This window comes from Acanthochromis polyacanthus, chromosome 14, assembly GCF_021347895.1.
Source record: "Acanthochromis polyacanthus isolate Apoly-LR-REF ecotype Palm Island chromosome 14, KAUST_Apoly_ChrSc, whole genome shotgun sequence".
Lineage (NCBI taxonomy): Eukaryota > Metazoa > Chordata > Actinopteri > Pomacentridae > Acanthochromis > Acanthochromis polyacanthus.
In genome coordinates this window covers 6,786,525-6,798,406 of record NC_067126.1, presented here as the reverse complement: position 1 = coordinate 6,798,406, position 11,882 = coordinate 6,786,525, and the positions used below count along the sequence as shown (strand labels likewise).

Sequence of the window (11,882 nt, the reverse complement as noted above, 5' to 3'; positions counted from 1 at the left end):
TTGATGCCAAACAAATCGATCTTGGTCTCATCTGACCTAAGAAGGTGCTCCAAATATTCATCACGCTTCTTTACAAGCTACAATTCTAGCAGTGGTGGCTCAAGTTGACCACTGTCAGAGTGAAGAAAAAAATACTCCCCTTTCTGAGGGAACTAAGGAACGAAGCAGAGGAGTTGTCTCCGTTTTGGTCTGTAGGCTGAATCTGGCCCTTCCTCCAACTACAACATCTACCCAAAGATCAGAGAGAATCCTCAGAACTGATGCTGGCATTGCTTGCATGTACTGCTGCACTGTCGGTATCATTTCTTTTGATATCAGTGAACATTACTTGCAATCTAAGTCATCTGAGTCTCTGGTGTGTCTCTCTTTGTCTGCCTCCTCATTCTCCCTCGATCTTCCACAACAGTCAGGACTTTACATTCACTGTCGTAGTCCCGGCCAGGTTCATGCCAAACATGTGGAACCCCATTGGAGCCAGACAAATTCATCTTGCTCTTATCTGGTCAAGAATGTACTCCCAATATCCATCAGGCTTCTTCACATGTAATAATGTTATGACCTAACCTTGGACCTGGAACAACAGACCTAATAGACAATCAGGTTGCAAATTGTATTCACTGTACTGTTTACTCGTCACGTTGTGTGTATATACACTATCGTTCAAAAGTTTGAGGTCACCCAGACAATTTCATGTTTTCCATCAAAACTCACACTTTTTTTCATGTGCTAACGTAACTGCACAAAGGTTTTCTAATGATCAATTAGCCTTTCAATCCCATTAGCTAACACAATGTAGCATTAGAACACAGGAGTGAAGGTTGCTGGAAATGTTCTTCTGTACCCCTATGGAGATATTCCATTAAAAATCAGCCGTTTCCAGCTAGAATAGTCATTTAGGACATTAACAATGTCTAGACTGTATTTATCATTCATTTAATGTTATCTTCATTGAAAAAATATATATAGTCATGGAAAAAATTATTAGACCACTCTTGTTTTCGTCAATTTCTTGTTCATTTTCGTGCCTGGTAGAGACTGATTGTGGCCCCTAGCACAGAGCAGAAAGCCTTCCATACCTGGGATGTTAATTCAGATCACTGGTCCAACACGTTGTTGACAGACAATCTGTGTAGTTGTAACAAAAAAGGTTCACGGTCTCCTGAGCAGATGGAGGCTTGGTCAGAGTAAGCAAGTGGGCTTCCTTGGAGAAGTGGTCTACAACTGTTAGGATTACAGTGTGAGTGTTTGAGGCAGGAAGGCCAGTGACAAAATCCAGAGTAATGTGGGACCACGTTCGTCTGGAGATGGGCAGCAGATGAAGGAGAACTGCAGTGGATGGATTAAAGAGTTTGTTCTGGCCACAGACAGTACCATCTGCAATGTACTCACGGGTGCCATTGTCCATGTAGGACCACCAAAACCTCTGGCACAGGACAGACAAGATACAGGAGATCTCTGGGTGGCAGGTCAGATGGCTGGATCGGCCAGCTGAAGGACTACAGAGTGGACCGAGTCAGGGACGAACAGGTTGTTTGTCAGGCCCTTGCCGAGGTGTGGTTGGTTCACCTGGACTTGACGGACCTTGGATTCTATCTCACAGCTGAGGGTTACCAGGAACCAAGTGGATATAAGGATGGGCTCCAGCTCCTTAGGGGCCTCCTCAGCAGAATGCAACTGAGATAGAGCATCCGATGTGGTGTTCCTGAAGCCAGGGCAATAAGACAGAGAGAAATTCAAGTGTCCAAAAAACAGTGCCCATCTGGCTTGCTGGCAGTTCGTCTTGTTGACCGTCTGGATGTGCAAGAGGTTTTAGTGATTGGTCCAAACCAGAAACAGCTGCTCAGCGCCCTCCAGTCAATGGCGCTACTCCTCCAAGGCCAGCTTCACTGCCAGCCATACCCTATTGCGGATGTCACAAATTTTCTCTGCTGGTGTCAGCTTTCCAGAGAAGAAAGTGCATAGGTGTAATATGCTGTCAGAGGAAGACCGCTGAGATAGGATTTCACTTGCTCCAGTGTCCTAGGCATCCACCTCCACAACGAGCAGGAGGCTCGAGTCTGGCAGTGTGGAGACACAAAGCGAGATCTGAGTTCCTTGAATGCCATCTCTGCCACCGGAGTCCAGAGTAAACTGGTCATCATCGAGGTGAGGGCTGTCAGGGGGCCACAATTCGGCTGTAGTTCATGATGAAGCCACAGTAGAAAGTGGCAAACCCAAGGAATTGTTGGAGCTGTTTGCGATTCTTGGGCTTGGGCTAATCCCTCATTGTTGCAATTTGGACTGGGTCCATCTTCATCACCACCGCCAACATGATGTAACCCAAGAAGGAGACTGTCCAGACGTGGACCTCAAACTTAGAGGCAGTTTGTCAAAAGGCGCTCCAGGACCTGGTGGACATGTTATCCTGGGTGTGGGAATACATCAAGACATCGTTCAATTATAAAAACACAAACCTGTTCCAGAATTTCCAGAGCACATCCTTGATCAGGTTTCCAGAAGATGGTTGGGACATTGGTTATTTCAACGGGCATGATGAGATAGTTGTAATGGCCAAGGGGATAGTTAAAGCCTTCTTTCATTCATTCCCCTCCCAGATACAGATCAGGTGATAGGCGTTCCAGAGATCCAACTTTGTGCATATTGTGGCCCTGTAGAGGGGGCAACGGCAGAGCTGAGCATGGACAAAGGGTATTTGTGCCTCACTGTTGTGAGGAACAAATGCTGGCCTGTTGTTCAGGTCCCAGAAGTGGATACAGGGTCAGATGGTCCTGTCCTGCTTCCCCACAAAAAAGAACCCGGCTCCGAACAGTGAGGACGAGGGGCGAATAAGACAGGTCGTCAGGGAGTCTTTCATATACACCAACACAGTAGTCTGCTCCGGTTTGGACAAGACATACAAGCGGCTACTGGGATGGGGAGCGCTAGGCAACAGGTCTACCGTACAGTCGTATGGGCGGTAATGTGGCAGAGACAGAGCCTGATGTTTACTGCATACTCGAGCCAGTCTTGATAAATGGGAGGCACTCGTGATACGTCAGTGGGCTGAGGTTGGTTCTGTGAACCCAAAGTGACAGGTAATGGGGCTGAGTGGAGGGAAGCTGGAGAGCTCATGGCGGGCTGTGTGCAGGACGGAGGTGGCTAAAGCATGGGTCCCTCTCTCCTGGTGGTGTTCCTGGAGTCTGTTGTCCACACCGGTGGAGAGGGAGATGAGTTGACCCAGTGTGGCGGGCTCATCCATGGAAGCCAACTCATCCGTCACAGCCTCACTCAGTCCTGTCAGACAGACTCCTTGGAGGGCCTCAATGTGCCTGCCTCTTCCTATGCTGGCCAATCTCCATTAGATGTGTCCAAGAGATGGAGAAAGAAAGAAAGAAAGAAAGAAAGAAAGAAAGAAAGAAAGAAAGAAAGATGTTCAACATCCCAAGGCTATTTTCTATGAACAGAGCCTGAATTTAGTGTCTTTTTTGCTAGAAGTTGCTGCTGTGACAGCTGGAACCCTTTTGAAATAAATATAGAGTGTGTGTTTTTTAAAAGTACATAAGACAACAGAACATCTCTGGTTGCCATATGTGTTCAAAAAATGTAAAATAAGTATGTAAATCAGTATGAGAGACAAATAAATATACTCCAAACATGTTTTGTGTATATTATACTATGGCATAGCACAATCAAAGCCAGAGTCCATCCATCCATTCTCTATACACTGCTTTATCCTCACTAGGGTCACGGGGGGTGCTGGAGTCTATCCCAGCTGACTCGGGCGAAGGCAGGGGACACCCTGGACAGGTCGCCAGTCTGACACAGGGCTACATTTTCAGACAGGCAATCACACTCACATTCACACCTACGGGCAATTTAGAGTGATCAATTAACCTCAGCATATTTTTGGACTGTGGGAGCAAACCGGAGTACCCGGAAAAAACCCACACATGCACAGGGAGAACATGCAAACTCCATGCAGAAAGATCCCAGGTCCACCCCGGGATTTGAACCAGGGATCTTCTTGCTGCAAGGCAAAAGTGCTAACCACTACTCCACTGTGCAGCCCAAGCCAGAGTCTATTTTACAAAATTAAAATAAACATTGGTTATGAGGCCCTGTTGACTCTTAGCATTAACATACATCTCTACCTGAGTGATGACTTATTACTGGACCTCAATTCTACATTTCACATACAAATAAACATGCAGTTGCTTGGTTAATATTGACCACCAAATACAGTACACTTTCGAGAAATTAATTTTGTGCTTACTGAATGAAAAACAGGACATTTTCGATTACTTAACGGTAAAGCTATGAATGGAAAAAGTGACATTTGCATTTGTTAATGTTTATTGCGGCACCAAGAGTGGAAATACAAGACTCTCTGTTATTTAATAGTATATACTGTATTGAGTATAAAAACTGTACACATTAAATTAATTCATATAATAACAAAAAAAAACGTGCAGGCAGCTCATTACCCAGATTTGTCCCTGTATTTATTTTTTAAATGAACAATTTCTCGCAATCTCAGGGTTTGCAATGTAAATAAAAAGAAAACCTGCTGAAACATTCAACATGCACAAGTTTATTCGTGGTACAGACCAGATTTAAACTGGAGCTGTTAGACATAAAGGTATGAGTGAAGAAGACCCAGACAGCCTGACTCCATCCTTAAGAGAACCAAGCAATAAAGCAATATGACACAACTAAGGGTATTTGGAGTTCAAATTCTACTGAGATGAAGACTAATTACAGTCTTTAATTTTAAAAATTTGTAGAATGTTTTTTCATTTTTTCTTTTTTTGCTTTGCAGGAAACCTGTTCCTTGAATTTACTTCTGTTTTAGCATATTCTTTCAGTTTGCCTTCACACAACAACTTCTTTAGGTGTTTCGAGATTTCTTTCATTTTTACACCGTATATCAGTGGATTAAACAGTGGATGATAAATGATCAACTGTAAAGTCATTATTAAACGTCCAGTACTGGGTAAATACACCTGCAGCCGAGCTATAATTACATCGTAAGAGCACAAACTTGATGTGCTCATTAAAACCAGCAGGTTTGTAAGTCATTGCTCATTGCAACTGTCGGCATAACCTGAAGAGCAGGCACAAGCCAAGCTAAAAGCAGCAAAACACTGACAGTTGTTTTTCTCATGATATTTGGATATTGCAGAGGTTTACATATAGACACATACCTGTCATAGGCCATGGCTGACAACAGTAAGAACTCAGATGAACCTAGAGAATAATAGGCAAAAAACTGAAAGACACAATGTGAATGAGTTATGACCTGTTTGTCAGACAGAAAGTCGATCAAAAGCTTCGGGTAGATATTGGTGCTGAAAAGAATGGAGTTTAGTAACAAAGCTGCAATGAAAATATACATGGGCTCATGGAGGCTTTTATGAACCCAAATGATGCACAAGATAATGGAATTACTGCAGAATATCAGAACATACACAATAAACATGACCAGGAAATACAGATATCTGAATTTGTGCAATTCCACATGTCCACTAAAGGTTAGATATGTGACATTAAATTCAACATTCATTTGGTCCATGAAAACAGAATCATTCACCAGAAACCCACTTCAAGTGCTGACCCCCTGAAGTGAAGCGTCTGAGCCTGTGAAAACTTTTATCTGACTGTCTCACCCTCCATGGATCTCATTAAACTCTTCATGACAAGCATGAAAACAAACTCATTAATCCCTGGAGACTTGAAGTTCAGTTGTTTACTGTGTTGTTTCCACACCTCATTACATGAGAGTAGCCAAGTTTCCAGAACACTCAAACTTCAACCAAATTTCCAGAAGGTTATGAAGAAAATGGAAATTAATGGTAGTTCACAACCCTGTTGTCATGTGAATATTAATTGTGGGAAAAAAAGTGAAAAAAAGTGAAACCAAGATGGCTGACAGGCAGCCAGAAACACCAAGAGGCTCAGTTTTTTTTCTGTTTAAACCCTCTATAAAAGGTGCCCTTGCAGGTAAGAAAAATATGGTTACTGTCAAATTTGAACCCAGAGAGCAAACACACAACAGCAGATAGAGACCAATCGGGTTTTAATAAAATAGTTTATTAAATCAACAATAAATGCCTCATAGAACAAAATTGACCAAGGAAGAAAATAAAACCAAGCTTCAGTTCAGAAACTAAGGATTATACTAAAACAATCACACTCAAAATTAACAAGAAGTAAACAACGAAGGAATACAAATACAAAGAACTCAAAACTAGGCGGGGTGGAGGTAAGGTAGGGGAATATGCACTGATGCAGGCAGGGACAAGCTGCCTTTAGCGGCAAGGCAAAGTTCATGAGTACGTGTTCTGAAGAGGAAGCCAGCGGCATGTCGGGACAGACAGGCAGAAGACAGATTGGACCAGCAGAGAAATATGGGCAGAGCAGAACAATATTAATTTGCAGTTTAACACAAGAAACAAGATACAAGTGATCTGCTTGACTAACTGAGGTCGTTGAGACTGCGATCTAGTGGAGAGTGATTTGAGGAGCTGGGCTTTATGGTGAGCCTTGACTGTGTCCACGAGTGCCGGTCCGGCTGTCTCCAATCTCTGTAGATTGCAGATGAGGACTGCTAGGGATGCAGTGTAGAGAGGGAGGAACAGTGGGAGACAGAGAGAGAGCAGGAAAGAGAGAAGAGAGAGGAAGGCAGAAGGCCAAATGGGGGCAGATGCAATGGCTGGACATCTCCTGGTGCATGTTAGAGCTGATCAGGATGCCGGCAGTGAAAGTCTGAGATAAGGCTTGGGCCCAGTATTTGCCGATGGGGAACCCAGCAATGGTCTTCAGGTCCTTTGCCCTCCCAATCCATGCGGTATTGAAGATCTTGGCCTCGTCACCGTACATCCAGGAATCACTGAACAATGTAGGTGGGAGTTATCCAGGGTCCGAGGTGGCGCAGGAGGCGGTAAAGAATGTCTTGGTCGAGGAGCTCTCTTGGACGAGTTTGACCTGAGAGACTTTAAAGGTGGGGTGAGCCGGCAAGGAGCAACTCAGCCTTGGCTCGGTGATGCAGGGATTGATAACCACCTCAATTTCAAAAGGCCCAATAAAGCGAGGTACCAGCTTCTTGGAGGGGCAAGTCCATCCATCAGAGACACACTCATTGACCTGGGACATACACAGGAACACTGGTGCAGCAGTGGTTAGCTTGGTCCTGCATCTTCTGAGAGGCTAGTGGGAGGGCAGCACATACCTGTCACCAGGTCTTTGTCATATAATGACATCCAGCAGAAAAATTAAAATAAACATTGGCTATGAGGCCCTGTTGACTCTTAGCATTAACATACATCTCTACCTGAGTGATAACTTATTACTGGACCTTACTTCTGCATTTCACGTACAAATAAACATGCAGTTGCTTGGTTAATATTGACCAGCAAAATACAGTACACTTTCGAGAAATTTATTTTGTGCTTACTGAATGAAAAACAGGACATTTTCGATTACTTAACAGTAAAGCTATGAATGGAAAAAGTGACATTTGCATTTGTTAATGTTTATTGCGGCACCAAGAGTGGAAATACAAGACTCTCTGTTATTTGATAGTATATACTGTATAGAGAGCCCGATCTCACGGGGATTCGTGAAACTGTCACGTAAGTTTTAGTTTCGGTTTCGTGTGCACCAACACGATTTCGTCATGTTTTTCGTGCCGCTCACCACGAAATGCGCACCAATGTATTTTAAACGGCGGACTTTTCGTGCCACTCAGAACGTATTTCAAAAGAATGTGTATATTATATTTTTAATGTAAAACCGTGGCGAATCCAACGCTATATTTTGCATGACATCGTCCCTAAACATAACCCTAACCATAACCCTAACCATAACCTAACCATAACCTAACCATAAGCCGGTGGTACACTTACCAATTTGCATAGGAATTTCAAGAATGTCCGGCGGCCGGCGGCCGCAAACACGATCACACAAGCAGTATACGCCGATGGACAGCTTAGATCGTCATGAATCCGCCGGTATAAACCACTTTCAGATGTGATTACCACAGCGAAAAACATTTCGTGGTGAGCGGCACGAAAAACATGACGAAATCGTGTTGGTGCGCACGAAACCGAAACTAAAACTTACGTGACAGTTTCACGAATCCCCGTGAGACCGGGTTGGTATAGATAGACCCTCCAGAAAAACGCGGGCAAAAATCCTTGATTAAGCGGGCTAAAATCCTTGATTATGTGAATAAATATGCGGGGTTTTTATGCCATTTTATACGGGGAAATTGCGGAAAGCTGCAAAGTATGCGAATAGTTGTGAAATATGCAAAAAGATGCGAAATAATAAATAATCGTGTTTTTCTGGAGGCTCTATATAGAGTATAAAAACTGTACACATTAAATTAATTCATATAATAACAAAAAACGTGCAGGCAGCTCATTACTCAGATTTGTTCCTGTATTTATTTTTTAAATGGACAACTTCGCGTAATCGTTTTGTGATGACAACTCTTCAATCAAATCTTATGTGACAAAAACAGTTTTAATTGACAAATTTATCTTTTATGTTTTCACTAAAATTGCTGCATTAAGATGAAATAAAAAATCTCTCAGTTGCTCCAAGTTTTCAAATTCATTACATTGCCCCTGAACATTAAAAACAATAACCAAAACAATCACAACAGCTGAATGAAAATTAATGTAGATGAAACTGAGTACACGGTCATACAGCTGTTAATTCAGCTCATTTGTCTCTGAGTGAACCTGAAGGAAAACCTGCTGAAACATTCAACATGCACAAGTTTATACGTGGCACAGACCAGAGTTAAACTGAAGCTGTTAGACGTAAAGGTACGAGTGAAGATGTATTTTAATTGGTGCTTGAAATATAAAAAAACGAGAAATATTAAAATATGTACATTGCTGAAAACACATGACAATGTAGAGTGAAAACGTAGGGGCTGAGACCCAGACAGCCCGACTCCATCCTTCAGAGAACAAAGCAATAAAGCAATATTACACGACTGAGGGTGTTTGGAGTGCAAATTCTACTGAGATGAAGACTAAATATAGTCTTTAATTTTAAAAATTGTAGAATGTTTTTTCATTTTTTCACTTTTTTTCATTTTTTGCTTTGCAGGAAACCTGTTCCTTGAATTTACTTCTGTTTTAGCATATTCTTTCAGTTTGCCTTCACACAACAGCTTCTTTAGGTGTTTAGAGATTTCTTTCATTTTTACACCGTATATCAGTGGATTAAACAGAGGATGATAAATGATCAACTGTAAAGTCATTATTAAACGTGCAGTACTGGGAAAATACACCTGCAGCCGAGCTATAATTACATCGTAAGAGCACAAACTTGATGTGCTAATTAAAGCCAGCAGGTGAGGGAAACAGGTCTGTGCAGCTTTTTTCCTGACATCTCTGCCACTTCGATAGGATATGATAAGAATCCTTGTGTATGTAAACAATATGAAAAGCATGGGGAGAAGTGCTATATTAAGGAGATTAAACACACCATATATTGACAGTGTTCTTGGGGTCACACAATAAAGCTTGTAAATTGCGTTATTACAGAAGATTCCTGTCAAATTAAATCTGCAGATTTGTAAGTCATTGCTCATTGCAACTGTCGGCATAACCTGAAGAGCAGGCAGAAGCCAAGCTAAAAGCAGCAAAACACTGACTGTTGTTTTTCTCATGATATTTGGATATTGCAGAGGTTTACATATAGACACATACCTGTCATAGGCCATGGCAGACAACAGTAAGAACTCAGATCCACCTAGAGAATAATAGGCAAAAAACTGAAAGACACAATGTGAATGAGTTATGACCTGTTCGTCAGACAGAAAGTCGATCAAAAGCTTCGGGTAGATATTGGTGCTGAAAAGAATGGAGTTTAGTAACAAAGCTGCAATGAAAATATACATGGGCTCATGGAGGCTTTTATGAACCCAGATGATGCACAAGATAATGGAATTACTGCAGAGTATCAGAACATACACAATAAACATGACCAGAAAATACAGATATCTGAATCTGTGCAATTCCACATGGCCACTAAAGGTTAGATATGTGACATTAAATTCAACATTCATTTGGTCCATGAAAACAGAATCCTTCACCAGAAACACACTTCAAGTGCTGACCCCCTGAAGTGAAGCGTCTGAGCCTGTGAAAACTTTTATCTGACTGTCTCACCCTCCATGGATCTCATTAAACTCTTCTCGACGAGCATGAAAACAAACTCATAAAACCCTGGAGACTTGAAGTTCAGTTGTTTACTGTGTTGTTTCCACACCTCATTACATGAGAGTAGCCAAGTTTCCAAAAAGCTGAAACTTTAACCAAATTTGAAGAAATTTAACAAAAAACAAATAATTGAATGCATGCTTGTTCACAACCCCTGCTGGAATGTGAATATTAGTTTCAGGAAAACAAATCTTTCTGGTGAAAGTTCTCTTTTGCATCATGTTGTCCAGCAGGATTTCTCTGTACTTTCCTGAATTCATTTCATCCTCTGATTTTACAAACCTTTCAGGGCCTGCTGCTGAAATGCATCCCAACATTATGATGCTGCCACCACTATGATTTATGTTGGGGACCGTGTTGGATGATGTACTCTTACTCCTCCAGTCCACTCTGTAGAATATAATTTTGTGGCTCTTCAATGTTATCATTCTGCTAAAGGAGGTTAAAACATGCTGGCTTGTTTGTATTTCTTAACACTTTCATGCACAGGAGTCACTAGAGTGTACAGCTATTCAAAAGCTGTTTTCTTGTATATGTATGAGTTTGGATGGCATTGTTGCCGCGACAGTGGATGCTTTTACATCATCTCATGTATGGTCACCAAGTGAGAAGTGATTGCAAATGAATAACAAAAAGAGTGAAACCAAGAGAGAGAGAGAGCAAGAAAGTGAGAAGAGAGAGGGAAGAAATGAAAGGAGAAGGCCAAATGGGGACACATGCAGTGACTGGGCATCTCCTGGCGCATGACAGAGCCAATCATGATGCTGGCAGTTGAAGTCCGAGATCAGGCTGGGGTCCAGGATTTGCCAACGGAGAACCCAGCAATGGTCTTGAGGTCCTTTGCCCTCTCAGTCCATGAGGTACTGATGACGTCAGCCTCATCATTGCACATCCAGCAACCAATGAACAATGGAGATGGTGGTTATCCGGAGTGCTAGGCGACGGACGAGTCGGTAAAGAATGTCTGGGTCTGAGGAGCTCACTTGAACGGGTTTGACCTGAGAGATGTGAAAGGTGGGTTGAACCATCAAGGAGCAGCTCAGCCGTGGTGCAGAAATTGGTGACCGCCTCAATTTCAAAAGGCCCAATAAAGCGAAGGACCAACTTCTTGGACTCCTCTCAAAGGGGCCAGTCCTTCGAGTGAAGACACACTCACTGACCTGGGACGTACACAAGAGTAGTGGTTTGGTGGTGGTTGGCCTAGTCCTGCATCTTCTGAGGGGCTTGCCGGAGGGCAGCACGTACTTGTCACCAGGTCCTTGCACAGCACCAGGTGTGTGTGGAGATGGACATGATTGTGATCTCCTCCTCCTGGGCTGGAAACAGAGGAGCTTGGTGGCCGAACAAGTATTGGAAGAGGGATCACACGGAGGAGGCATTCAGGAGTGTGTGGTGGGCAGACTTCATCCAGGGAATCTGACATCTCCAGGAAGACGAGTCTTTGGAGGTGAGGCAGCGGAGGGCAGTCTACAGCTCCTGGTTGAGTGGCTCTGTCTGGCCATTGAACTGTGGGTGGTTCCTGAAGGAGAAACTGATTGTGGCCCCTAGCACAGAGCAGAAAGCCTTCCATACCTGGGATGTTAATTCAGATCACTGGTCCAACTCGTTGTTAACAGACAGTCTTTGTAGTTGGAACAAAAAAGGTTCACGGTCTCCTGAGCA

General features: G+C 42.9%; 2 protein-coding genes across 2 annotated transcripts; both read right to left on the bottom strand.

Moving 5' to 3' along the window:
• Positions 1-1,467: 1,467 nt before the first annotated feature.
• LOC127537260 (olfactory receptor 187-like) lies at positions 1,468-5,551 on the bottom strand. Its single transcript, XM_051959405.1, is given in 4 exon segments — positions 1,468-1,702; positions 3,063-3,273; positions 4,850-5,046; positions 5,049-5,551. Coding segments are annotated over 4 exon segments (1,146 nt in total).
• A 1,337-nt stretch (positions 5,552-6,888) lies between these two features.
• LOC127537259 (olfactory receptor 11A1-like) lies at positions 6,889-10,075 on the bottom strand. Its single transcript, XM_051959404.1, has 2 exons — positions 9,125-10,075; positions 6,889-7,122 (listed from the first exon to the last, which is right to left on the bottom strand). Exons 1-2 carry the CDS (start codon positions 10,073-10,075, stop codon positions 6,889-6,891), a joined length of 1,185 nt encoding a protein of 394 aa, XP_051815364.1.
• Between the last annotated feature and the right edge of the window lie 1,807 nt (positions 10,076-11,882).